This window comes from Chrysemys picta, chromosome 3 (assembly GCF_011386835.1).
Source record: "Chrysemys picta bellii isolate R12L10 chromosome 3, ASM1138683v2, whole genome shotgun sequence".
Classification (NCBI taxonomy): Eukaryota; Metazoa; Chordata; order Testudines; family Emydidae; genus Chrysemys; species Chrysemys picta.
Window position 1 is genome coordinate 170,901,350 of NC_088793.1, and position 25,405 is coordinate 170,926,754.

The 25,405-nt window shown below is 42.0% G+C and overlaps 1 protein-coding gene across 2 annotated transcripts; it reads right to left on the reverse strand.

The window, feature by feature from the left end:
- KCNG3 (potassium voltage-gated channel modifier subfamily G member 3) lies at nucleotides 1-24,652 on the reverse strand. 2 transcript variants are annotated; one of them, XM_005301265.5, is made up of 2 exons: nucleotides 23,319-24,652; nucleotides 1-5,825 (listed from the first exon to the last, which is right to left on the reverse strand). In XM_005301265.5, the coding sequence occupies exons 1-2, from the start codon at nucleotides 23,975-23,977 to the stop codon at nucleotides 5,180-5,182; spliced, it is 1,305 nt and encodes a 434-aa protein (XP_005301322.1). In that variant the 5' UTR covers nucleotides 23,978-24,652; the 3' UTR covers nucleotides 1-5,179. The 2 variants fall into 2 exon arrangements, with proteins under 2 accessions (XP_005301322.1, XP_005301323.1); XM_005301266.4 differs by having other exon boundaries at nucleotides 23,352-24,650.
- Between the last annotated feature and the right edge of the window lie 753 nt (nucleotides 24,653-25,405).

Genomic DNA, 25,405 nt, shown 5'->3' on the forward strand with positions numbered 1-25,405 from the left:
TGAATCCAGTAGATTTATTTGGAGATCACATGCACGTAATACTGTATACAGGTGGTTAAGGAAGCAAAAATTTATTAACTCGTCAAATGTTATACAGAATTTTTTTACACATATGCAAACAATATAAAATCAATGTTCTATAAAAATTATTAATTACTGAATTTGCAAAGAACAAAGGATTCTAAAAAGCTGCAATCAACATTGTCACTTTAATCATTTGATCAAAGTTTATATTTAATCTCTGGCCCTTAAAATTTAGATTCAGAGCAGATGAACAATTTTACTGAACATACATATCAATTGCACAATATATTCTTCTTGAAGTTTAACCCGTGATGCCATCCACAAAGGAGATTCTTTATTCCAAATTTTATTTCATAAACCATACATTATATTAGGTAGTTTTCAAGGCTTAATTATATGAACAGCAATTTATTGTCTCCTCCATGCCTGCTGGGGCAGATCCTCAGCTGGTGTAAACTGCCATAGCTTCAATAGGGCTCTCATTACTCTCTTTACTCCCATTAACGTAAAGAGGAGCTATTTTTAAGCAGCAGGAAGAGAACAGAACCAGTAAAATGTAGACAAACATCATCCATTTCTAAATGTGAAAATTAATTTAAAAACAACGTATCTTTTGTTTCTTTGAGCCAGATTCCCTTTCAAGTCATGAAAACAATCTCTCTCTCTCTCTAAACCAACATGATCAATCTATTTCATTATGCGCAGCCTTGGGCTATGATCCTACAGCTGCCTCCTTTAGAACGGACCCCTGTGCCTAGATGGATGAAACTGCAGCATCTGGGCCTTTGTATACAGACAATACAAATTTCAAATGGCCAGAGCTTGATTGATAAGCTTACCATGGACCTCTTATGTGGGAAGAAATTATTGGTATAGTGTGAATGTTCAGGGCTTTATGCCTTCTCCTGGGCTGAAGTTCAGATCTGTTAAGGTGTTTGTGATTAAGATAACTGAAGTGGAAGAGGCCTCTGGTTTTGGAGCCACAAAGTCATCAGCTCTATCCCTGAAACGGCAGGATTCAGCTGAAGTCTGTGATACCGCCACAGATTGTTTACACAATGAAAATTCCCACTCACCACTCCTCCCTTACATAAATGTTAGTCAGGCCATGAATCTCATAAGAGGATTTTCATATTCACTAGGCTCTCTACAATGTTCATGAGGCTCAAAACATGCCCCTCTGACACAAGGATATTTTTTAACCTCAAAATTAATAATCAAGCCCTAGACAACCTGCACCCATCTAGACAAAGTTGTTGAAAATAGTCAACCATTGTGGGGTCTGGTCTCACCTGGGAGAGGGCACCATGACTGCAATCGCTTGTCTCTGTGGTGTTTTGTTTGGTTTCTTAATCTGATTTTTAGGATAAATGGCCAAAGATTACATTCCTCCTCTTGTGTGTGTCTTTAGAGGCATCAAGTATCCCAGCTGAAGCAACCCAATATCCAAAGAGATAGTAACTAATATTCCATAACTGGAGATTTTGGGGTGGGGTCTCTTTGTGCAGTACAGTAAGAGAAAAATAGACTCTGGGCCCAATTTGCTAGGCACCCTCCACTCCTACTGATTTCAGTGGGAACACAATAGGAACACAATTTTATTCTGGTGTGAAGTTTGGGGGAGTGGTTGAGAGTTAGCCAACTATCCTCTCTTAGTTTTTGAAATGCTGTATTAGGTGGAGAGAACACTACGCCATAATGCTTGTATAAAACTGAAAAGAAAGCTCAGGTGCATTTTAATGAAGTAACTTAACCAGTTTAAAGAAATGCTTATCTTTATACGCATGTATAATTCAATATTTATAGAATATTTATTTATAGAAAGTTTCACTAGGAAAATCAATCTATAGAAAATAAGACAATAAGCATCACTATAAATCAGAATACCCTATCCCTTCACTATAAGGCTCTCTGTTTTAAGGCTACCTCTGATATAAGGCTACTTCAACTTGGTTTCTAGAAAGAGTAAAGGAAACTCTTGTCAATACATTAATAACCATGCTACATTAAAATAAAGAAAAGAGCAAATATCTCTCCGTAGCTAGCTTATATTTAGGGCAAGTTTTTATGGACTAGACTCTTACTTAATATCCACTTAGCTATTCAAAATTATTCTACTGTAATGCAAATTTAAAATACATGAGGCATTTTTGTTCACGTTCTGCAATAAAAAATTGATCTAGAGCAATCTAAATGTTTGTATTTAAGATGATCTCCACTTTTCATAAACATACATTCCTTTACATAAGTATCTTAAGTAGGTGATTATATTCTTTGTATTCTATATGAATCTACATTTGGAAACCCTTTTTAAAATAGCATTTTCTGTACTCTTATGTCAAACATATTCTAGACACTAGTTTGTCTTTGGAATGTCTAGTATTCAATTGCCTGTACAATACAAATCTGTACTTGAAAGTCATTGTGTGCATTAATTTATAACTGACTTCGCTTTTTTGCACATGAAGCTAAAAAACTGACCTTATATATACTGTAGTGATAAAAATACAAGTTAATTTTTTTCTGGAATTAAGTACTACAACTTACTGTAAGTATATTTCATATTTGTATATGTTTAAAACTATGAGATGTACCCACTTTGCTCAAATTGTATATGGTATTTTGCATCCCAAATAGAGGGCATTAATCTGTTTAAATATAATCTGTGGATTGAAGGCACAGTAGACTTGAAAAAGTTACATGGAAACCAATTTCACCCCAGAGTTTCTAAATGTGTAGCGCTAGCTTTTTCAACACTAGTAGAAGAAGAAAGTAATAGAAATTCAGTATTACACGGCTGGAAAATTTTCATTTTGTCAAAGCCAATTTTTTTGTAGAGAATTTTTTTTTCAAAATTTTTTTTAAATTTTTTATCAAAACATTAACTTTGGCTGAAATGTTTCAGTCTTCAATGGCTGGAAAATGAAACTCAAATTTCAGTTTCTTTTATAAAAAACTAACTTTCATTCTTGTGGGGAATTTTTTCTCTAATCAGCTCTATTATATATGCGAAAGCCCAGAATCTCAGCTGGTGTCAACTGGTATAGATCCTCTGAAGTTACTGGAAGCTGGCCAGCTTAAACCAGCTGAGAATCTCTCCCCAAAAGTGATTTCTCCCCCTTCCCTAGGAATATTCACCTCTCTGCAAGATACAGAGATTTCAAAGGTGTGGATGTGGCACTACACAATAATATATCATCAAGAAACTATTGCAGAAAAAAGGAAAAGGAACTAAGCAAACTAGTTTTGGGAAATGCAAACTTATGGCTATTGCAATCGAGCAACTTTTCTTTCAGGTTACTTTACAACTTCTGGTAGTGAAACAATTTCCTTTCTCTCCTTGACTGGCTTTATCAGTACATATCCCTTTCCCCTAAAACCAACAGCATGCCACTTAACATGATCCATAACTTTTCTTATGTCTTGAGCAGCAAAAATGGCAGCATATTTCTTTTTCAACATATGGCCTTCAAGTACTAGTTATATACTCCACCTAATATTTTTAGTGTGAGTGATCAGTACCAAAGACTTCTGTTGCTAGGTCCCAGTCACTCTATTTCTAAAGCAGACAAATGTACACAAAACATCCAAAGGTGCTTCTACAATACAAACACAGTAAACATTTTACAATGACTTTCAAGCAAGCACACCAAATTCAAATAGACTGGTGATTCTGGTTAATAAAAATGTTTCCTGTTAATGGTGGGTGGTAAACAGTACTGGTTTAGCTGTGCCTAAATTTGTTTGAATGTTTAACAGCACATGGCAGCTTTTCAAAGTCATATTTAATAGTGCTACTAAGCAGTACTACACAAGAAATGTAGTGTATGAAACATGAGAACTTAACTTCATTCATCTTAATTCCATATTTGCAGGGGAGAATATATTACTTTGTGCCAAGCACAGGTTCCATCCAGCTAAAATGCTACTTTTCAGTATCATCTGGGCTGTTGTACAGTTGTTAAAATTTAAATTAACTATATCAATTCATAATAGATCCTTCAATAAGAATCATCATAGAATTTTGGAGATGGAAAAAGACCCACCTGGACATCTGTCCCAGCCCCGACATTGCAGGATTGTTCTCCTGTTTTCTAGTGCTTTGTCTAGAAAGTTTTTGAACCTCTCAAGTGACAGACTCATATCATGTTCCTTGGAATACTATTTCACTATGAGGTGATTATGGTTAATAAAATGGGGTGGCGGGAAATCAAGGCTTATAGGTAAATGTCTTCATGTTGATGGAGTTTAGCTGAGCACCTGAGTCAAATTTGGATATCTGCCTCCCACTGAGCTAGCAGTTGATATATTGATCGTATTATCGACAACTGAATTTTACTCTGATCTTTATAAAGTATGACATTAGTTGCTACTATAGATCTTACGCCCAGAGAAATGACAGTTGTGGTTAAGCATATGCCACAACATAGAGAGGGACATACACTCCTCTTGGTTCCTCCAATAAAAATCTGGACTAACTCCATTGACCTCACTGTCGCTTTCACTGAGATCAGAATTGGGCTGTGAGACTCTCTCTGCCTTGTGTATTTATATTTTTTCCCCTCTTCCTTCAGTTGTAAGATCAGATTATTCCATCTGCTGCATGACTTGGAGGAATTAAAAGTAGCATCAATTCTGCTCCAATGCCCTCAACTCTTCTGGAGCAGGCTTCATGTCAACAAGGTCTCTACTCCTCCAAGGGACCTTTAGATTTTAAATATTTGAATGACATCTGTTACATTTTCCTTGGAAGGCTCTGGGATATCAGTATGAGGAGTGGTGAGTACCTGCAACTCCCACTGAGTTGCAGGTCTTCATCTCTCTTGGTACCAAGCCCATGATTTGTGTGTGTAGTTGTCTGGATAGGTAGAAAGAAGTCCAGCCCCCATGATGTCTTGAGAACTTTCCAGTCCCATTGTTGTTCTAGAAGCTACCATTTTCTTCCTCTCAGATCTCAACATCCCCACCCACACTCCCTACCATGGGGCCCAAAGCAGGTAGTCATCCTTCAGGTGAGAATGGTGACTGACATCCTTCAGGGCTGATGACAATGCTGTTCCTTAGATCATCCAGCAAGATGGGTGTACACAGGGAGCAACCATCACCTCTTCCACCAAAGCTTAGCAAGTACTATTACAAAAAGCAGGAGCACTCATTAATTTAAGAATTCAGCAGAGAGGCTTCTGCTGTACCTAGCAGATCGGAACTTGACCTCATGATAACATTGCACAAAGCTATGATAGATGAAAGTAATAGGCAATGCTAATAAAACAATCCCACTAACCACACAAATTCCACCAAGAATCCTTCCAGGTACAGTGATGGGGCACATGTCACCATAACCAACCGTGGTCATCGAGATTATTACCCACCAACAGGCAGCAGGGATGCTGGAAAAATCCTTATTCTTTGTTCCCAAGTCCAGCCCATTTTCAAGGAGTTGTGAAAGTGCACTAAAAATTGCCATAGCAACACAAATAAAGACAAGAAGCATCACCATCTCTCTGTAACAACGCTTCAGAGTCAGACCAAGTGTTTGAAGACCAATGAAGTGACGGGCAAGTTTAATCACCCAAAAAATCCTCATCATTCTAAGAACCCTCAGAGTGACTCCAGCCCTTTGGAGCTGAGAATTTTCCCCTGTGAAAACTGTCATTAGCACAGAGATGTAGTAAGGAGTGATTGCCAGCAAATCAATGATGTTCAGGGGCCTCTTGACAAACTCACACTTGTTTTTGGAGATGATGAACCTCACAATGCACTCTGCAGTGAACCAGCCTATGCAGATAGCTTCAATGATCCTGTCAAAAGAAACAAAGTGGAGCATTTTAATTCTATGAGCATTTTAATTAAGGTTTGTCTGTGGACATTACTAAATTGATATTAATTCAGAGCCTTATTGGAGGGTGTGCCAAATGGTGAGCCACACTATCTTATTCTGAGCTTGTTTGTGTAAATATAATACCAAGCTACAGTGAGTACAACTCAGAACTGATTACTGATAAGGATTTGATTATATCTGCAATTCATTTAGTGAATTCTTTGTTGGAATTACAAATTGTTAACATTACCAATATGTGAGGATATTTCTGCAAAGTCAGGAACACTACAGGATAACGTCTAAAATAATGTAGACAGCTATTAATATCTAAAACTAAAACTCTAGGTCCCTATCCAGCTTAAGATCGCCATACTTCGCAAGCTATCAAACCTACCAAAAGCTATGGAGTGGCAGCTCATTAGCAGAACAACCTGTTAAGGAGAAAGACATGTCTGCTGGCCTGGGCCACAAAAATTAAACCCCACAGTGAGCACTGAGAAGTTGAAATTTCTACTTTTAGGGAAAATAGCTCATGCAAGTTTGCTCTCAACCTCCTGTTTTACAAGTGGGGTCACCACAATCTGCACTAGCTGAAATTTCTAAAGGGTTTAAAAATGTACAGTGCATTGCAATAATCTAATTTCACAGTAACCAAGTCAATGGTGAGGACCACATCTGAAAGAAAAGGGCACAACCTTCTTATCAAGTACAAACGGCCCAGATGCAGGGAAGTATCCCTGTCCAGGAAGGGTGCTTACGCATGGGCTTAACTTTAAGCATATGTTTAAGTCCCAATGAAGTCAGCGAGACTTAAGAACATGCTTAAATGCTTTACTGAATTGGGGCCAGCAGAAGGCACAAATAGCAACTGCTGTTTCTGGGTAGCCAGTAGCTGTTGGGGATCCAGTATGATATCCTGCAGGTGGAAACATGCCCTCTTATTCAATTAATCATGAGCATATCTTGTTAATTAAGAGGGCTAATATAATATCTGCTATTTTCTCTCATGGCTTTCCCCATCTCGCAAGCACTTTCATCTATTTCCTTCAGAAACTCAAAACCCAATAAGACCAGTGCAGTCTCAGTACCATAAGAGGTCTAAAACCCAACTGATGGGAGTCAAAAAGACTTGAAAATTCTAGATTTACTGGAGTTGTTTCACCACCACTGGAGATCCAGAATGGAGCAATATTTGGAGAGATTGTCCATGCCACGCGATGGCTTATTAAGCAAGAATCCAACTATTACTTTAAGAAAAGATAGTGCTTCATGGAAGCACTGGAAATCAGCCCTAACAATTGTGCCAACACTTCTGCATTGGCTTTAACCAGACAGGAAGAACAAACTGTAACTCAAAGATAACAGTCTGTATCCAAAAAATTTCAGAGCCTACCAAGCATTATAGGCTGAAATGCAACCACAGAAGATTTTGCCTGTTTTGATAGAGAACCAGTTCTGTTGAGAGGCATAGCATGGAATCTAGCCCACATGCTGATGTTTCTCTTAACCACTTGGATTATGTCTACACTGGCAATTGAACAACAAAACTTTTATCTTTCAGAGGTGTTAAACCGCCCCCTTCGCCCCTGAAAGACAAAAGTTTTGCCACGACAAGTGACAGTATGAACAGCGCATTGTTGGCAGGAGCACTCTCCTGCCAACAGAGCTAACCCCGCTCCTCGGTGGTGGACATTTTTTGTCAGCAGGAGAGCCGACAAACAGCGGCTACATTGCATGACTTTTAGCAGCACGGCTGTGGCCACACAGCTATGTCATTAAAAGCTGAGTAGTGTAGACAAAGCCTAAGACAGTGGTCTGTTAGAAAGATAATATTCTTCTTCAGAGCCTTCTGAAACTCATCTGTTCCATTAGCCACTGTGGATTGGTTTTCAATGTAGGTCCTTCTTCCCAACAAAAGAGAGACACCCCAGTCTCAAAAATGGAGGGGGTAGTAATGGTCAGGTAATAACAAGGGAATAATTTCTGCCTTATAAACTGAATGCTACCATTAACAAGAGGTAAGTACCTATTCAGTCAGAGGCAGCCACTGAATCTGCATAGATAGCCAGGGAGGCCCATGAAGCATCTATGAGTTAGGGACCTTTCTCTCAGATAAGGTCTATACGAATACATTGACTTAATTTATCTTAGAAAAGTTGAATGTCAGGGTCGTCCTTAGGCATACGCAGCTGCGTAGGGCACCATGAAATTTGGGGCACCAAATTGCCTCAAATTTCATGGTACCCTAGGCAGCTGTGTGCTGCATACGCGGCAGCACCAGCCCCATCCCTCGGCCGGCCCCCCTGCAGGCTGCACCCACTACAAGGCGCAGGACCGTCCCTAGGGGAGTGTGGGGCCCTGGACAACTCCCTCCGCCCTGCCTCTTACCCTTCCCCCCGCTCCGCCCCCGGCCCACCCCCATTCTACCTCTTCCTCCCGTGACCCTGCACTCACCGGCAGGGGCGGGAAGCAGAGCAACCCAGCGCCAGCCCGCTCTACTCCGCCAGCTCCCAGCTGCGGCACTCCGCTTTCCGCTGCTGGTGAGGTTGGGGAAAGGACGCCCCCCACACTCACCTACCATGGGAAGCAGAGCAACTTGGCCCAAGCCCGCTCCGCATCCCTTCTCTTCCCTTGCCTCGGCCACAGCCATGTCGCTGTGGGGGAAGAGGGGGTTGGGGAAAGGTCCGTCTCCCCCCCCCCCTCCCCGCACTCACCAGCGGTGGGAAGCGGAGCACTGCAGCTGGGAGCTGGCAGAGTGGAGCGGGCTGGGGCCGGGCTGCTCCGCTTCTGCCACTGCCGGTGAGTGCAGGGGAGGGGATCCCTTCCCCCAAGCCTCCTCCCCCCGAGCGACATGGCTGGGGCCAGAGCAAGGGAAGCAGAGCGGGCTGCTCCCGCCACTAATCCCCCTGGCCACTCTGGGCCCCCAAAAGTTTCCCCACCCACAGTTCCTGCCTCTCAGACCCTGAGGGGGGGGGGAGGTCTGGGGCCCCACACAGCTCCCCCACGGGGGGAGGCTGCTTATGGCACCTAAATGGCTAGGGATGGCCCTATTTAATGTGTAGACCCACATAAATCAAAATGTTTTCTCTTAAGAATTATAGTCCAGTAAAGTAAAAGGACTTGTTGTCTAAATGATCTGAAGCTTCTGGTAATGTTAGTGTTTATTTAATAGTGACTGATTGCCTTAAACATAAGTTATAAGGATACCTTTTAGATATATCTAGAAAATCTCCACTTTTAAAAACCTAGGTTTATAGCATCTGGCAGTTCAGTTCAGACCTCAGTGTTCTCTCAAAACAAAACACACAGAAATGCACAGATTATATGCAGCCATAAAGATATTATTGAATTTAGTTAATAGATTATGTATTTTTCTTTCCTGATTTAAAAAGTAGTATTTGTCGCTCATGATCTAATACCATGGAAAAAATAATCTATTATTTTGCTAGAAGAGAGCTGGCAAAGGAACACGGACTCCTTCAAAAATATTATATCATTTTATATCTCTCCCATGCTCCACACTAAAACGAAAAACTGTGTTTCTGGAATTTTCTGTGACCATTTCCTCTCTCCCTGAATAGCAAATGCAAACAAATACAAATCATCCTAATGCAGACTCTGACAGAGTCTGCACTTGCTCACAGGTTGTAAGCTGGCTGGCATCTTAATAAATAATAATAATAATAAATTCCTAGCTGTGGATATAGAATTTATGTACATTATTAAGTGTGCCCAAAAATATTCTACATTTAAGGGGACTTCATTCCATTCCAATCTATTTTCTAGGATTTATTTTCCAGGATTTATGTTGTGGCTCTGACCCTTGGCAGTCAACATTTACGTGAAAGAGCATTTTTTTTTTGTACATCCAAAAAAGTTCCACTTGATAGCTCCTCCTCAGGCCATGCGCATGTTATGTTGATTCTTTCTTATATAGAAGCTAGGCAGAGTCTCGCTGGGTCAATACTTGGATGTGGAACATCTAGGGAACGGTAGGGTCTAGTCTTGGTGGAATCTTCCCTGTGAGTTGGTATTGATCCAGTGACCCCATGTAGCTTTTGGGCAGGGTGGATAAAAATTGATGATTTTTGGGGGAAAAAAAGATTTTTTTCTAATTTAAATCAGATTTTTGTTATTTAAATTATAGTAAGTTTTTCTTTTTAAAAATAAACCTATTTAAAATGAAATCTGATTTTAATACAAACTATGGGTGGCCTAAACTCACTTTAATCTCTCAAAAATTTAAATAAAAAATAAATATGCTGAGTCCATGAGCCTCTATCGAAACTTTTACATTACAGGCTGCTTTTCTATATAAAGAAAGAATCAGGGGAAAGGAATCTAACTTTTCAGGTCAAGCTTTATAAATAATTAAGGGCCTGAGTGTGTGGGAGACCCAGGGACTGTGCGCAAGAGACTGGCGCAAGAGACTGGCAGTCAGCACAGGATTTGGGATATAGCTTCTTACTCCAGGAGACACCATCATGTATCTCATCAAGATCATTCACTAACCAGCCTAGATGGTCACATACTCCTATTTCATAGCTTCTCCCTATCTGAGCTCTGATTGGCTCATTTCTTAATGCAAAGAGTCATACCACTGAACTGGTGGAAGTCACGAGCTAAGCACCTGGAACCAGAGTTTGCTGAAGTGCTAAACCAGCTATTGACAGCAGTAGTCTCGTCTGCAGGCACAGAAGGAATATATTTTTCATTTGGACTAATTCATGGGAAATCAACTGGGAGTTGAAAAAAGCAGGAAACATATCTTTCTCTTCCAGTCTAGGAATAAAAAAGAGGATGAATGAGATGAGGTCATTTCCACAGTGTAACTGCCTGAACAGGAATTTGGCCTGAATTGGCACCCCTGCAGAATGTACCAAGGGTTCTTTCATGACTACAATGTGGAAAAGAACTCTCTGCCTCCCATTTTCCATAACTACCCATTCTTGTTCTGACAGCACCTATTGGGAACATGTCCCCTGCAGAATTTACCTCCTAGCTCTCTAAATGTTACACTGCTAGGACGTGAGTGACTGCCCTTTGTGTCACACTTAGATGGGGAGTGTCAGGTTCTCTCCCCACTCTGAACTCTGGGATACAGATGTGGGGACCCGCATGAAAGACCCACTAAATTTATATTCCACCAGCTTAGGTTAAAACTTCCCCAAAGCACAAATTAATTTCCTTGTCCTTGAACGGTATTGCTGCCACCACCAAGTGATTTAAACAAACATTCAGGGAGGGGCCACTTGGGGTCCTGTCCCCCCCCCCCCAAAATATCCCCCCAAGCCCTTTCACCCCCTTTCCTGGGGAGGCTTGAGAATAATATACCAACCAATTGCCTTTAATAAAAGTACAGACCAGACCCTTTATGTTTAAGACACTAAAATCAATCAGGTTCTTAAAAGAATAACTTTATTATAAAGAAAAAAGTAAAAGAAGCACCTCTGTAAAATCGGGATGGAAGGTAATTTTACAGGGTAATAAAAAGATTTAAAACACAGAGGATTCCCCTCTGGACTCAACTTCAAAGTTACAAAAACAGGAATAAACCTCCCTCTTAGCATAGGGAAAATTCACGAGCTAAAACAAAAGATAATCTAACGCATTTCCTTGCTATTATTTACAATTTCTGTAATTTTAGATGTATCATTTCAGTAGGAGCAGGGTTACCTGCTTGATCTCTCTCTTTGCCCAAGAGGGAACAAAACAAAGAGCACAAACAAAACCTTCCCCCACTCCCCCCAGATTCGAAAGTATTTTCTTTCCCCATTGGTTCTTCTGGTCAGGTGCCAACTAGGTTAATTGAACTGATTAACCCCTTACAGGTAAGTGATTCTGTACCTCTGGCCAGGAGGGATTTGATGTTACTGCATACATAAAGGTTGTTACACTTCCCTGTATATTTATGACAGGGAGATAGACTGGCTTTTGACTTTACCTAAAGGCAGCATCTTAATTCTTATTCTTCAACTTCACTGCCATTGTGTCAGCCAGTTGGGTTGACCCCATGGCTGCCATAGGTCATTACAGGATGCAACTTAGGCTCCATTGAGTCTTTCAGTGTAAATTTATATGATCCCATTTGCTCTGCATGATGATCCTGTTTGGTGAAGTCCTAGGATAAGGTCAATTATAGTTGGCCAAGGAATGGTGAAGCAAAACATTAATTGTGATTAATCATGTAATTAAAATAATTAATCACGATTAATCGCACTGTTAAACAATAATAGAATGCCATTTATTTAAATATTTTTGGATGTTTTCTACATTTTCAAATCTATTGATTTCAATTACAACACAGAATACAAAGTGTACAGTGCTCACTTTATAATAATTTTATTATAAATATTTGCACTATAAAAATAAAAGAAATAGTATTATTAATACACTTAATACAAGTACTGTAGTGCAATCTCTTTATCATGAAAGTTGAACTTACAAATGTAGAATTATGCACAAAAAAATAACTGCATTCAAAAATAAAACAATGTCATACAAGTTCACTTAGTCCCACTTCTAGTTCAGCCAATCGCTCAGACAATAACGTTTGTTTACATGTGCAGGAGACAATGTTGCCCACTTCTTGTTTACAATGTCACCTGAAAGTGAGAACAGGTGTTCGCATAGCATTGCTGTAGCCGGCGTTGCAAGATATTTATGTGCCAGATGTGCTAAAGATTAATATGTCCCTTCATGCTTCAACCACCATTCCAGAGGACATGTGTCCATGCTGATGACAGATTCTGCTCAATAATGATCCAAAGCCGTGCAGACTGACTCATGTTCATTTTCATCATCTGAGTCAGATGCCACCAGCAGAAGGCTGATTTTCTTTTTTGGTGGTTTGGGTTCTGTTGTTTCTGCATCGTAGTGTTGCTCTTTTAAGACTTCTGAAAGCATACTTCACACCTCATCCCTCTCAGATTTTGGAAGGCACTTCAGATTCTTAAACCTTGAGTCGAGTGCTATAGCTCTCTTTAGAAATCTCACATTGGTATCTTCTTTGCATTTTGTCAAATCTGCAGTGAAAGTGTTCTTAAAACGAACAACATGCTAGGTCATCATCCGAGACTGCTATAACATGAAATATATGGCAGAATGCAGGTAAAACACAGATCAGGAGACTCACTATTCTCTCCCAAGGAGTTCAGTCACAAATTTAATTAACACATTTTTTTTAACAAGCATCATCAGCGTGGAAGCATGTCCTATGGAATGGTGGCCAAAGCATGAAGGGGCATACGAATGTTTGGCATATCTGGCATGTAAATATCTTACAGTGCTGGCTACAAAAGTGCCATGTGAATGCCTGTTCTCACTTTCAGGTGACATTGTAAATAAGAAGCAAGCAGCATTATCTCCCATAAATGTAAATAAACTTGTTTGTCTTAGCGATTGGCTGAACAAGAAGTAGGACTGAGCGGACTTGTAGGCTCTAAAGTTTTACATTGTTTTGTTTTTGAGTGCAGCTATGTAACAAAAAAAATCTACATGTGTAAATTGCACTTTCACGATAAAGAGATTGCACTATAGTACTTGTATGAAAAATACAATATCTTTTGTTTATCATTTTTACAGTGCAAATATTTGTAATAAAAATAATATAAAGTGAGCACTGTACAGTGTGTATTCTGTGTTGTAATTGAAATCAGTATATTTGAAAAATTAGAAAAACATCCAAAAACATTTCACTTGGTATTCTATTGTTTAACAGTGCGATTAAAACTGCGATCAATCGTGATCAATTTTTTTAATCGTGATTATTTTTTTTAGTTAATTGTGTGAGTTAACTGTGATTAATCGACAGCCCTATGAAGTAGATATTACATATCCAGAAGCTAGGAGTGCTACTTCTCTGAATACAATGAGAAACTCCAAGATTGTGAAAGCCGGCAGGCTTGTGGAGCTCACTTGGAGCACAAGTGACAGAAACAGCTTTTTAGCTGCATAGGGAATCAGTGGTAGTCCATCTTGAAAAACAGGAGTCACTTTATTACAGAATTGAACTGCAGAGCTATTGCTCCATACTGTGCTGCTCTGGTTGTTTCATCTGATCTTATATTATAAGCATGGTGAAGTAAAATCAGGATATCATGTTTTCTAGCTTTGACACTCCCTCCAATCAATATGATAGCTTCAATCCAGGGCTTTGGAGCGGAGCCCGGAGCTGGGGCGCGGAGCACCTCCGGAGCAGTGGAGCTGCAGGTTTTTGCCTGGAGGTGGAGCGGAGCCGGAGCACAGCTCCAAAGCCCTGCTTCAATCATTCCATCTTACCTGCCCCTTCCCGCCTCCCGCCCCCATACATCCACACATTTCCTGGCTATTGAGAAGAAGGCTCCGTTCTTCTCTTTGTCCCTCTTCCCTTCCCCCATTTCCTGGTTATTGATAGGAAGGATGGGGTTCTTCTCTATGACCATTCTCTCCTCCCCTTCATAGATTAATTCCAATAGCTTTGTTCCATCCTGTCCCATCCTATCCCACATGTGTCACTGGGGACAGGTAGTTGGTGCTCCTGAAACCAGGCAGAGTAGGAAGAATGCGATGATCAGACCTACCGCCTATATGAGGACTCAGCAGAGCTACATATTAGCTCTGCAGCCTCAGATTGAGTAACTCTGCCTTAAATGATTCATTGTTTGTTACTTGTTATTTGTATCATTAATAGATAAATAGCATCAGTTAAGAAAACTGAGATTTAGCAACTAGCCTTTAATATGGCCTAATTATCTTTGACATTTAATATGAGATTAAAACCAACTAAGATGCATTCACTTGGAAGAATAAGGACACAGCATGTTCTGTATTCACTTTTCTTAAAATACTCTGGGATATTTTCTTATGCCAAATACCCTGGTTCTTTTTTAATGGAGGAGGAGACAGGGTGGAAGAGGATAAATAAAGCATATACATTTTAAAACTGTCTCACTATATTTTCACCTAATAGACTATATGTTATAGTCCATTGTTTAAATCACATGTAAGTTTTAAAAGTTTGAATACATATTTACAACACAGACTTTATGTTGATATCATTAGGCAAACCAGCATCTACTCCGTATGTTTCCAACCAAGATTTTTAGCAGGCTTTTCCCCTTCTTCATTTCAGTTTTAAAACAACCTACCATTAAAAATTGAGAAAATATTTTTTAAACAAACATAATGCTCCCTCAAAAATTCACAAAATCTGAGAAATTCAGAGAAAATGCTGAACCCTAATTTTTATTCAGTGGCTAGATATTCCAGCACAGATGGTATGTAAAATCTTCTATTGTGTCAACGACCCCTGCTTGTACCTAAACACAATGAAAATTTAGTTCTCATCAAAAACGCTAAATCTCTAGGTATTTATCAGTTTTCAAATAAGACCCTCAGCATTATTTTTAATGTGGTTCTTTGTCTGTGAAATGAAAATCAGTCCTCCGTAGCTATTTTTCTAAACCAATCACTTCATTTAATTTTCTGTTCTGACTGATAATTCCCTAGCAGAATAACCTATTTTACATATAGACTGGCTTAGACTGCTTTGGAAATGCCTTTTTTAAAGTCACTAACAAGACTAGTAAAGTAATCATATTCTGAATTGTCACAAAGCATCCTTCAGTTGTGCATTCTTCTTCTTTTTTTAACTGGTAATTTTCTTTTTTTTATAATATTCTCCAAGAAATTAGCTGAAATCTCAAAAAAAGAATTCACTGGAGTGGCTTTATCATCTATTAAACTTCCGAATAAAACATACACAGCCAACAGGACACATGAACAAAACAGATGACAAGACAATATGTGATTAAAGTCCATCAACATCCATTTGTTCCTAAAATCTTATTTCCACATAAAAGCAGCATTAAACTAGAAAAATGTCAAAGCATTGGTTCTAATGGTCAAGTCTTTGCTCAGGCAAACTCCCAGTGACTTCCACACATAATGTCTTCCGAGTTAATGGGAGTATTGCCTGAGCAAGTATTGTAGAATCAGGGCCAGAATCTGTAAAGTCGTTGGGAATTCTCGACTTACTGTGTTCTCAAAGCTTTCCTATCAACATCTTTCAATTCTGCATTTTGTCAGTGATAATATATCTGAACGGGCTAGACTGTGTCATACATGATCACAGCCCCACACGAGGAGTGGTAACAACGGGTGCTGTCCTGAAGAAAGGCAAAATGCGTTCTGGAGCTCCCAGGGGTTCAGTTATTGTGCCTAAAGAAAGTACAGAGTGCACTTGCTCTGCAGTTGTCTTCTGACCTCTGCTGCTGGGGACGGGGAAACTCTAGCTCTTCACCCTCCCTCCCTACCCACTTCGTAGAAGTTTATAGCACCTAGTCCTGAGCAGATCTTGCCAATGCCCATTATGGCCAGCCCATGTGAGGAAGAAAGGGGACATGTCAGATCCTGGCACCCTCTCCTCTGGTGCACCCGCACACAGGGCTAGCTACAATCTGTCCCTGTCTGACTGTACCTTTGTATGAATGTCTCATGGGACAAGTCAGTTATAACAGAGGCATTCATGTCCCTATATTTAAATTGATGTATGTAGTTCCATTACCCAGTCACAGCCCTCTATATATAAAGCAGTTTAGAATTTAGCTATAAAATGTTTGGGGCTAAAACATGACAAACTGGATCTTAGCCTGTCAAGGAGTTCTTCTTCTTTTTTATTAAATGTTGGAAACAAATGTGTTTGGTGTTCTGAAGTTCTGGGAGGGTAGGAGACTAAACACTAGTGGTTTCAAATGTATTTTCTGGGTTCCTGAGATTCAAACACAGCTTAAGTTTTTTAACTGAAATTTTGCAGAGATCTATTTTATAATGTGAACAAATGCCCTCTGGTAATTGATGATAGGTGGTGTTTAGAAAAGAAGCTATTTTTGTTTTACTGTGCTTAGGAAAACAGAAGTTATACATACTTACTAACTGGGGGTTTCATTCTACATATTCAACCATGATTTCAGTATGTGGAAAAGGTTGCGGCGGGGAGGGGGCATCTCTTCCTGGGGAAATAGTTCTGAGAATGAGCATGCACAACAGCTTACTGGCACAATAGGTTGTAATGGCTCTGTGATAGGGTACATTCCAAACAGGACTGGAAGAGGCAGGATTAAGGAGAGACAGAAAGCGCAATTAGTCCATTTTGTGGCACTTGGAGGGGAGACAGGTAATTAAGAATTAGACCTAGCTGGAGAACCAGACTAAGTGATTCGTATAGAGGAGGGACTGCAGGACACTAGGAAGAGGAGTCATATGTGAGAAGGTGTGAGTTTCTGCTCTGTGGGAAAAAGCTTATGCTGTGGAACTGTCCCTGAATGGAGAGGACAGCTGGGGAAAAGGAGACTCCTGAAGCTAGCCTGGGAGAAGAGAGACTCCAGGGAAGATACCCCAAGGATCAGTGGTTTAAGAGACACTGGTCCTCCAGAGAGAAAGCCCTAGAAGGAAAGGAGTGAGAAGAGATGTACAGAGTCTGGGAGAGGGGGAAGAGTCTGTGGAGAACTGAGTCTGGGACACATGGAGAGTTTTCATTCCTTCAAGATGGGATACTGTTACCTTAGGAGGGGTCAGACTCTTAGTGTGACCTTAGTGGAGGGACAAGTCACTGCACAAATCACTGAAGCCTGGAGGAAGAGGGTAAGGCAGAGGGGCTGCAATGCTGAGTCTTGCCATGAGGAGGTGCTTCAGGATGGTGAGTCTATGACAGGCTCCAAATGACCTGCAATGGAAAGGCTTAGGAAGTCCCAAAAAGATTTTGCACAGCTCTCATTTCAGTGTCATACACAGGATCAGTTTATAGATGGGTCCACAAATCAAAAACTTTCAGGACCCTAACTACCCATCTGCTGTGTGACACAGGGGAACAAAGAGGAGGACTTTAAATCACCAAAAGCATCAGAAGGAGAGACTGGGGCTGCTGCTGTCTGCTCCCCAGTAGCCTGTGGAAGTCCTGGAACAATTCTTCTCCCTTGAAGAGTGGGATGTACCAGGTAGGAGGAGAGCAAGGTCACAAAATACATTGCTGTGCAAAATGTTTTCAGTAATAACTTCTGCTATGTACTTCTCAGGGCCGGCTCCAGGCACCAGTGGAGGAAGCACGTGCCTGGGGCGGCACAAGCTAAGGGGCGGCATTCCGTCCATTCTTGGGGCGGCACAGTCCGGGTGGCTTTTTTTTTTTTTTGCTTGGGGCGGCAAAAATGGTAGAGCTGGCCCTGGTACTTCTACTCCCTCTTTCCTAGGAATAGCCCCATGGAGGGAAGCCTCTCTGCAAACCAGAAGCCCCATTCCTTGCAAATCTCTGGGATCGGCAGGATTTGGAATTCTCATACTCCATGCCTCTCCTTAAGAGAGGACCATTATGTGACTTTTCCTGAGTTTCCTAGGCCCTCTATCTCCCTCCCAGAAGTGAGAAGCTATGATATGGCTTTAACTTAAGGGAACCTGACTCCAAGGGATTGATAGAATACAGAGCTTTTTACTACTGGGTCACATATTGACCCAAATGATCATGACCAAAACTCATCTGATGGCTGTTCAGAGGACCACGTGAAAGGTTTGTTGATCTCAGTCCTTTTTCTTGTGAACGGGTGCTCACATCCGAACATGTACACAAAACTGGTGTCAGTTGGCACTAGTAGACATCACTCTTACTAACAGTCTCCATAAAGACAGAGGACTGAATAGGCTGTGGACAGAACTACTCTATCATTCTTAGTGGTATTGCCTAGAGAAGGGGGTCAAGGCTCATTGGTAGGGCTGTTTGAGGGAAGCTTGCCCGGCTTCTGTCCATACTTTACTTGCTCTGTAGATAACAATTCACTTGCCAGGATGACCAGTCTGGTGCTGTTTACGAGAAATAAATTATTTTTTTTAAATTGAAAAATAGCCTGGGAAAAATTGTAATGAAGCTTTGTGGTTTCCAATGAAAACAGAGTGCATCTCTTTGTTGTACTGTAGAATTACTTTATGCAGGCCAAATGTAACCATCATAGCTTATTCTACTAATGTGTGAGAGTGGGTCTCTCTCTTACAATATTGATTCTAACCTGATGGTTTTATAAAAAGTTTATAGATGCCTAAATCAGGATGGGCACATTTTAAAATGAAACATTATAAATGTATAAGGAATGTGCAGGTAAAGAATTGGGAGGGGAATAGCAAGGTTCTGACACAAATGAGTGGGCATTAAAGTTAATTTCAATTATTGTATGTGTTAATTTATTTTTAAAAAGCAGTAAATTCTCTGGTAGTTAGCTATCTTGTTCATCTTCTTTTTAAGAGAGAGCCCCCAGAATATAATGAAATATCCAAGGAGATAAACTACCTCCCACTCCCTGATTAATCTAGATATCCTAAATACTAAGGGCCTGATCCAAACCCAGTGAAAGTCCATGGGAGTCTTTCCACTTACTTCAGTTGGCCTTTCAATTAGATCTTAGGAGTGTTGCGCAAGATGATGCACTTAACAACGTATTGGTGTAGAGACTGAAGTAATTAAGCATATAATTTATAAATATAATCATATGAACCTTAATTTACCTGTTGGTGGGTTGTCAGTAGTTGCCTAGGGGAAGACACTAATGGAAATGCTCTGAGAAAGACACAAACTGCAGCAAACAGGCTCTCTCCCAGACAAGAGATGGAGCTAACTGAGCTGAAAGGAATTTACTAAACTTCTAAGAAAAGATTAGGTGTACGTAAGGGGAACTATATATATAGATCTCTATTGTTTTTACCCTTTGCTCTGTGTGCTATGTACCTTTTGGATGGATGAATAATGATTCGTTTAGAAGTTTGTTTAATCAGTTTGCTGGTCACAGGTCCCCAGAGGAAAAGGGCTTATATAGGCCCCAAAACACAGTTGGGGCTGTAGTTAATACTTTTAAACGGGATTGCCACCCAAAGATCCAGTCCAACAGAGATGGGATCATAGGAAGAAAAGCTTGTAATCTGAGGAGTGCGCTTAATACACTGGAAAGAATCTAAAACACAGCTTGTCCTAAAACTGTGTCAATGGGTTTACTCCTGCGGACCTTCCTCAGCTAACTGAAATGGGAACTTTTTTCTGCAAAAGGACTGCAAGACTCATCCCTAAAAGTCCAGTAGAATTTCAGGAAATCCTAAAAGCTAATGAAAAGGTAATTTATAATAGATATTAAAAATAATTAAGCCTTTTTTAAACTTTACTGATGGAATTTAAAGTCTGAGGCAATTGATTTGCTGTGAAATCCTGGAGGAAAAAAAAGTTGTGCTAAATGCCAGTCATATGATAGACCTTAACTTTCACATGCCAATCTTGAGGACTTTTGCAGCCATCTGATCTTTTGCATTATGAAAATGGGGGGTGAGGGAGGGATGTTGCGCTCCCCTTCAGTACCCGGCCTGGACAATGATCCAACCAGTGGACCACATTGTGTGATGAATCTTGGTCATGTGCCACTTGAGGCACGTTGTGCATACACTAAGAAGATGAAAAGATTCTTATTTCTGAATTATTTAAATAACATCTCAATTTATTGTTGAAATATAATCACCAGCTCAGTGCTGTGAGAAAAATATAATATTGCTATTTCTTTGTCCCTCATACCAAATAAATTAATGGGAGTTTTTGTTCCACTGTGTTTTTTGTTCTTTGTTTTTTCTTTTTAAGAGGAGGAAGAGCACTGATAAAAGGACGATAGTTTTTATTAATGAACATACTAGAGACTAAAAACATAGCAGATACCTACATTTCAAAAAATACGGATTTCATGGGAAAACTTTAGTGCTGAGCTCTTTTGAAAATCTGGCTCTAAATGTAAATAACGTTAAATTGTAACTATACCAATGAAAGCAAGGAAATTCAAATGTAAGCAAGCAGGAAGGCAGTAAACCCAGATAACAGCTGTGCTGGGGCCTGATCCTGGAAATACATAAGTAATAAATACTGATGTGTTTGCAGGATTGGGCTCTGAGGGTGAGCTTCTCAACTGGTGCCAACTGTCACAAGCTTACTGAAGTCAACGTGCCTATGACGATTTACACTAGCTGCAATTCTGCCTTAAACTCACATTCTTCCAGCGCCTGAGTTTTTCAGTACTGAAGTGCATAATTATGATAGCCACTCTATGTAAGAACTATGCCACCTCAGCTAGTGTCCTATAAGTACGGTGGCAACCAGAGGAAGAACATGCACCCATTTTCAATGTGTTCAGTGTTAAACTATTACATCTGTGTAGCAATAATATATGAATAAAGGTATATCTCAAGTGAACCAAGTTACATCATTGGCTAGATAGTAAAGATTCCTGCAAGAGCAGCATAGGGATTGTTGAAGCACAACCCTGATTCCCTATCCTGTAGGCCAGTTCTTTGCAATTCCATGCACCAGCACAAATAGTTCTCAACCTACCACTGATACTGTTTTTTTCCAGTTATTTACAGACCACTCTTCAATATTTTTTCCCTTCTCTTCCCCAGGTACTGGCCACATTGTATGTTATTAGTATCTAGGGCCCACTCCTGCAAATACTTATATATGTGAGATGGTTACACTGGTGAGTAATGTTATATAATGCATTTTTGTGGAAGGGATACTAAGTTTTGTTTAGAAGTTAAGTATAAAGCCTGCAATGCTTAGCTGTAAATAAAAACTCATTTAGGTAAGTGCAACAACTTTACAGTTGACCTGCACACCATCAAGAATTATTGTGAATAAAGTCAATTGTGCCTAGGTGTGTCAGCACATATTTTTCTATCAGTTAGGTATCTACGTAAATGTTTGTTATATAAAAATCATAACTACTCTTTGGAGATATCTGAAATAATTTGGGACAATTTAAAGGCAAGGTTTTAAACCGCCGGAAACTTTCACATATATCAAGCTTAAATATAGATCTTTTCATTTTTACCCATGGTATTTGTATCTAACTAGGAGCCAACAGCTCAGTGCATCTCCACCCCCATTTGATCCTGCAGTGAGTTTTTGGCCCAGTTACAGTGAACTTGGAGCTGCACGCATATATCTAAGTCAATGGAAACCATGAACATACTTCCAAGGAATGAATTTGACTATTAGTGCAGAATATATCACATACCAATTAATTCTATGGCAACAGACTGATTTCATAATGACAAGATGACTTCACTATAGAGAAAAGCAGGATAGGCTGAACTGTGGAGGATGAAAACTTCTGCTGACACACAAATCAGCAAAGAGGAACAGAAAAAAAAAATTTTTTTTTTTTTGTATACGTCAACCTCCCTCAGATGAGTAATTCTTACCTAGGAGAGAGAGCCCATTAAAATCTGTGGGTTTCAGTCCTTTCTCCCACTGGTTTAAATCAGGAATAACTGACATCCATGGAGTTACAGCAGTTTAACACTGGTGTGAGATCAGAATCAAGCCCAATAAGGATTGCTCATATTTATAAGACTTGCAGGATTGAGCCCTAAAGCCACAATATCAATTCTGTATGTCTTTGTTTCACAACCTTAATGTTTTTAAATATGTTTTGGCTAAGATCAAATGTAATGTATGGCATCAATTTAAATATCTGTTGGGACACTATATAATACACTTGTAAGGGGACAGAATCATTTCTCTAACAGACCTTCTCCATCTCTAACTTCTATGAGTCTATGTATAGAATCTGGTCCTGCCAGGATGCAGGGCTGTAAAGTTACTCACATACTTAAGAACTTGCAGAAGCGGGGCATTTGTGTACAGTATATATTGGAGGACTGGCCCCTTGTAAGTATATTTATGGAATACATATTGCATTTAATTTTTTTAAACATTCAAAAATGGGCAAAATAAATCTATTTCTTAAAATTTAGGGTTTTAGTTTGCCTTTCTCCATTTAGGAGGACCAATCCTACACCCTTTCCTCACTTGAGTAATCCTTATTCATAAGAGTCCCACAGACTTAAAAAGGATTACTCCTATGGGTTATGATTATTGGTGGGCAAAAGGGTTGCAGGATCCACTCGAGACTAATACAACTATAAAGAGCATGGGCTATACTCTGATCTCAGCTGCTCTGGTATGGAGTTGTTGCATTTTTATTTCAGTGTAACTGAGATTAGAATCTGTCCCCCTCTTTCTAGGCTAAGAATAGCTACAAAGCTCCCCTGTGTTCCTTAGGAGGTTTCCACTATAATAAATAAATATTGAAATTCAGAGCCGTCTAATTTACAGATGAGGGAATTGTTAATTACAGTGTCAGCTCATGGGTAGGGGGTCTTTTATTCGGGAGTTAGCATAGTGCCTAGTACAAGGAGGTTCGGATCCAAACCCTACCAGGGCAGGCGTTTCCCTCCCCGGGGAGTTTCAGGGCTGGTTCTTGTGTTGGGCTGTCAGTCCTGGGAGCTGAGGGTGGAGTATCCCGGTGCTACTGCTAACTAAGTGCTCAATAATTGATAGTCATTAACTGTCAGGATGAGCGGCAGGACACACTGGACTGGACACACCGGACTGGACAGTGGGAAAATAAGTGACTCGTCCTACCCGGAGGGCTCCCTCACTGAGTCTGCTGTGTACCTGCTCTGCTCCTCCACGCTGCGGTTCTCCGCCGCCCGCCACTCGGGCAGGGTGCTGGCGCACAGCACCACCATGGACACGATGACGAAGAGGATGGACACCGTGGCCAGGATCTGGGCGGCCACGGACGAGGTGGGCTCCTCGAAAGTCCGCCTCATCCTCTCCAGCCACTTCCTGCCCTCGGCTGCAGGCGGGGGCTCGGCCGGGGGCCGCGTGTCCTCGCCGCCGTCGCCGGCGGGGGGCTCGTCGCCCGAGTAGAAGGTGTAGGTGTCGGACATGCGGTCGTCCAGGCGGCGCTGGCAGCAGTAGTCCAGGTGCGAGCACTCGAGCCCCCAGTAGATCATCTCGTTGTAGAAGGAGAGCTCGCACATGTGCGGCGCGAAGCGCAGGTGGCCGTGCCGCACGTACAGCAGGATGAAGCCGAAGGCCTCCGAGTGGCGGTCGAAGAAGAACTCGTTGCGCTCCTGGTCGTAGTCGTCGCACACCTCCAGCACGTCCTGCTCCGAGAGGCAGCCGTGCAGCCGGCTCACCCGCCGCAGCGGGAAGTCCTTCAGCACCTCGCGGGAGAAGGAGTAGCGGGTGCCCCCCACGTTCAACACCACCGAGCGGCCCCGGCCAAAGTTCATGGCTTGCGCGGGGCGGAGGGGGGAGCGCAAGAGGCGGCGGCTGGCCGCGGCTCGGGGCCCCCGGCTGATGCCCCCCTCGGGCGGGGAGAGGAGGGTCCCCGCGCCCCTCCTGCGGTTCGACTCCCTGGGGCTGGGCGCGGCGAGAGGGCGTGCGCCCCCTCGGAGCCGGCGGCTGCCCGCGCCCCGGGGCGGAGGGAGAGTCAGGCAAGCCCCGGAGCTGGGCGCTGCCGCTTCAGTGGGGCGCAGAGGAAGAGCCCGGGAGCCCGCTGGGCGCGGCTCCGGGCGTCGGGGCTCCCTGTGCCCGGGTGCTGCTGCGGGCGGCCCGCGGAGGCGGCATGGTGCCGCCGCGGGGCCAGGGAGGAAGGGGAAAGCCCCGCCAAGTTGGAGAGCCCCGCTCCGCTGCCTCCTCCGCTCTCCCCGCTGCCGCCCGCTGTCTGCTCGGAGGCGAGCTGGAGACAGAGCGGCTCCTCGGAGCCAGGGAAGAGGCGGCGGGGAGGGGACACGCCTCCTCCTGCCTCCCTGGCACAGCGAGGGAGTGGAGCTGCCTCCCACCTTGACTCTGCCTCTGTCCCCAGCCGCCAGGGGGTGGCGGCCGCTCGGGGGGACTTCACCCAGCGGCCGCTTTCCTTCTCCTTCCCTTTCCCGCCCTCGGGCGCAGCCCCTCCCCGCTCGGCTCCCCCGGAATGAGGCCTCCCAGGGAATCACTGGTCATTTATTCTCCAGCCCCCCGGGATTCCCCCTGGCGCTTGCCTGCGAAATGGTTGCACTTCACTTGGCTAAAAGCTCCATTTCACGGGCGCATTAATATTTCACAAGAGCAGAACTTGCACTCGGCCCTAATAGCTTTAATACCATTTTCGCCTTCTTCCTCAGGCAGCGGAGCAGGGTGGAAAACAGAAGTGGGTGGATTTAGGGGGAGCCCGCGACTTTTGCAAAGGTGATGACTTGGGCTCCGTCAGACTCTGCACGGCAGCCTGCGGAGAGAGGGAGGTTGTAAACTCGGACCAAGAACACGTTTGTTTTCTGGCCGCTTTCTGCGTACAAAGACTTGGGAGAAGTTGCCTGCAAAGAGCTCTCTGTATTCAACAAAGTGACTAAAAGTCCCTGGAGCAGAAACGTTTGATCACCACATTACCCACCGCTTGTTTAACACAGCTGGGAACCAGCGCTGTTTGTTTGCATCGTATCTTTACATTCATATTAGAGGTGATGTGCCTCGCTGGGGTGGGAATTGGGTGGGCAGAGCGCGCTCACACCTACACAGGTTTAAGGATTTGGATCCAAACAACAATAGTTTGGATTCATTATTTCTGAATTCTGACGCGTTTGTTCTTTTTAAGGTGCCCGATGCACGTCATGGTTAGGAGCTTACATTCCTTCCCCATCCTTATCTTCTGTCTGTCCTCTTGCAGACCCACACGCATAATT